This window comes from Cebus imitator, unplaced genomic scaffold, assembly GCF_001604975.1.
Source record: "Cebus imitator isolate Cc_AM_T3 unplaced genomic scaffold, Cebus_imitator-1.0 Scaffold118, whole genome shotgun sequence".
Classification (NCBI taxonomy): Eukaryota; Metazoa; Chordata; class Mammalia; order Primates; family Cebidae; genus Cebus; species Cebus imitator.
Genome location: NW_016107433.1, coordinates 1725421 through 1726919, shown reverse-complemented (window position 1 = coordinate 1726919; position 1499 = coordinate 1725421). Strand labels below are relative to the sequence as shown.

Here is a 1499-nt window from a genome sequence, read left to right as displayed (position 1 = left end):
AAAAAAAAAAAAAAAAAAAACAGCCAGAAGTAGGACTCAGCCTCACAACTGATTTCCTGACCACTACACCATACTGCCTCTCTGTATCATTTTAACGTCATGACTCCCAGGGATTTTTAACCTTCTTGTAATCCAAGACTTCAAAACACCCTACATCAAAAGAATAGTTTCCTTTAACACTTACTCTGTCTTTGTCATGTAGCATATCTGCATAGGATGACCTAAAAAACAAAAAATGACAGGTAACCTTTACATGATACACATCAACACATGAAAGTATTCACACATACCTAAACAGAACAAACGTGTCATGTATTTTAAACTATTTTTGGATTTCCATGCCTCAGCCTCCCAGGTAGCTGGGATTACAGGCACTTGCCACCATGCCTGGCTAATTTTTGTATTTTCAGTAGAGATGGGGTTTCACCATGTTGGCCAGGCTGGTCTTAAATTCCTGACCTCAAGTGATCTACCTGCCTTGGCCTCTCCAAGTGCTGGGATTACAGGCATAAGCCACTGTGCCTGGCCTATTTTTTTGTTTATTTTTAGAAACACGGTCTCACTATGTCAACCAGGCTGGAGTGCAGTGGTTATGAACAGCCTCAATCACTGAGCACCGCAGCCTTTAACTCCTTAGCTCAAGAGAACCTCTTGCCTCAGCTCCGAAACAGCTAGAACTACAAGCATCCATCACTGCACCTGGCCATTTTATTTTAATAGTTTTAAGATGTTATTGCCTAGTGCTGCAGAAAAAAAGTCTCAGAGAAAGATGTTCTCAGACCTAAAAATGCTCCAGTAGTTAACCCTGTTACAGTAATTCCACAGCCACTAGCATCCTGATCTTGTTATATGTTATACATTTTACTCCTCAGGAAAAACTCAGACTCAGTCTGCCTAATACTTGACCTAACCTTGCATACATCTGTGCCTGCAGATAACCACTGATGTTAACACTAGGGAGAACGGCTGAGGAAAGACATGCACTCACACACACCCACTGTTTATGTGACAGGTATCCCACTGGGCATGCTCACTTACCATCATCACGGAAAACTAAGAGTTCACCAATACTGTACTAAAGGGAGGAGAGTCACTTTTCCATATTTCCTACTACAGTAATTCACACATCTGAAAACCCTCAGGCAGGGTCTGGATGAGCACCCAGAACTAGGCAGGCCCTCCCAGACTTTCTGGGAATTGCAAAGGAAAGCTAAGGCACTCACACTAAAACAGAGGCCCTCCAGGCCTGGGTCAACACCAGAATCACTAGAAACTTATTTGAAACGCAGAGCCCGAGAACACACACACACAGACACACAGGCACACAGACACACTCTCTCTCTCTCTCTCTGATCAAGAAGACTGGACTAATGTGCTCCAGGCAATTGTGCCACAAGGTCCACCTCATTCTTTCAGTGTACGGTTCCTCAAAGTGTGGAATGTGAACCGCCTGTGGCACAATTGCCTGGAGCATATTAGCAGCCTTCTGGGGTTGGAGG

At 43.9% G+C, this 1499-nt stretch overlaps 1 protein-coding gene across 6 annotated transcripts in view; it reads right to left on the bottom strand.

The window, feature by feature from the left end:
* The window catches only part of PRMT7 (protein arginine methyltransferase 7), a 52615-nt gene that overhangs the window by 40465 nt on the left and 10651 nt on the right, over positions 1 to 1499 (bottom strand). For all 6 annotated transcript variants that reach the window (XM_037742323.1, XM_017539473.2, XM_037742319.1 and 3 more), the window contains one exon: positions 185 to 221. In XM_037742323.1, the coding sequence (XP_037598251.1) occupies positions 185 to 221 (37 nt within the window). The remainder of the gene's footprint in view (positions 1 to 184; positions 222 to 1499) is intronic.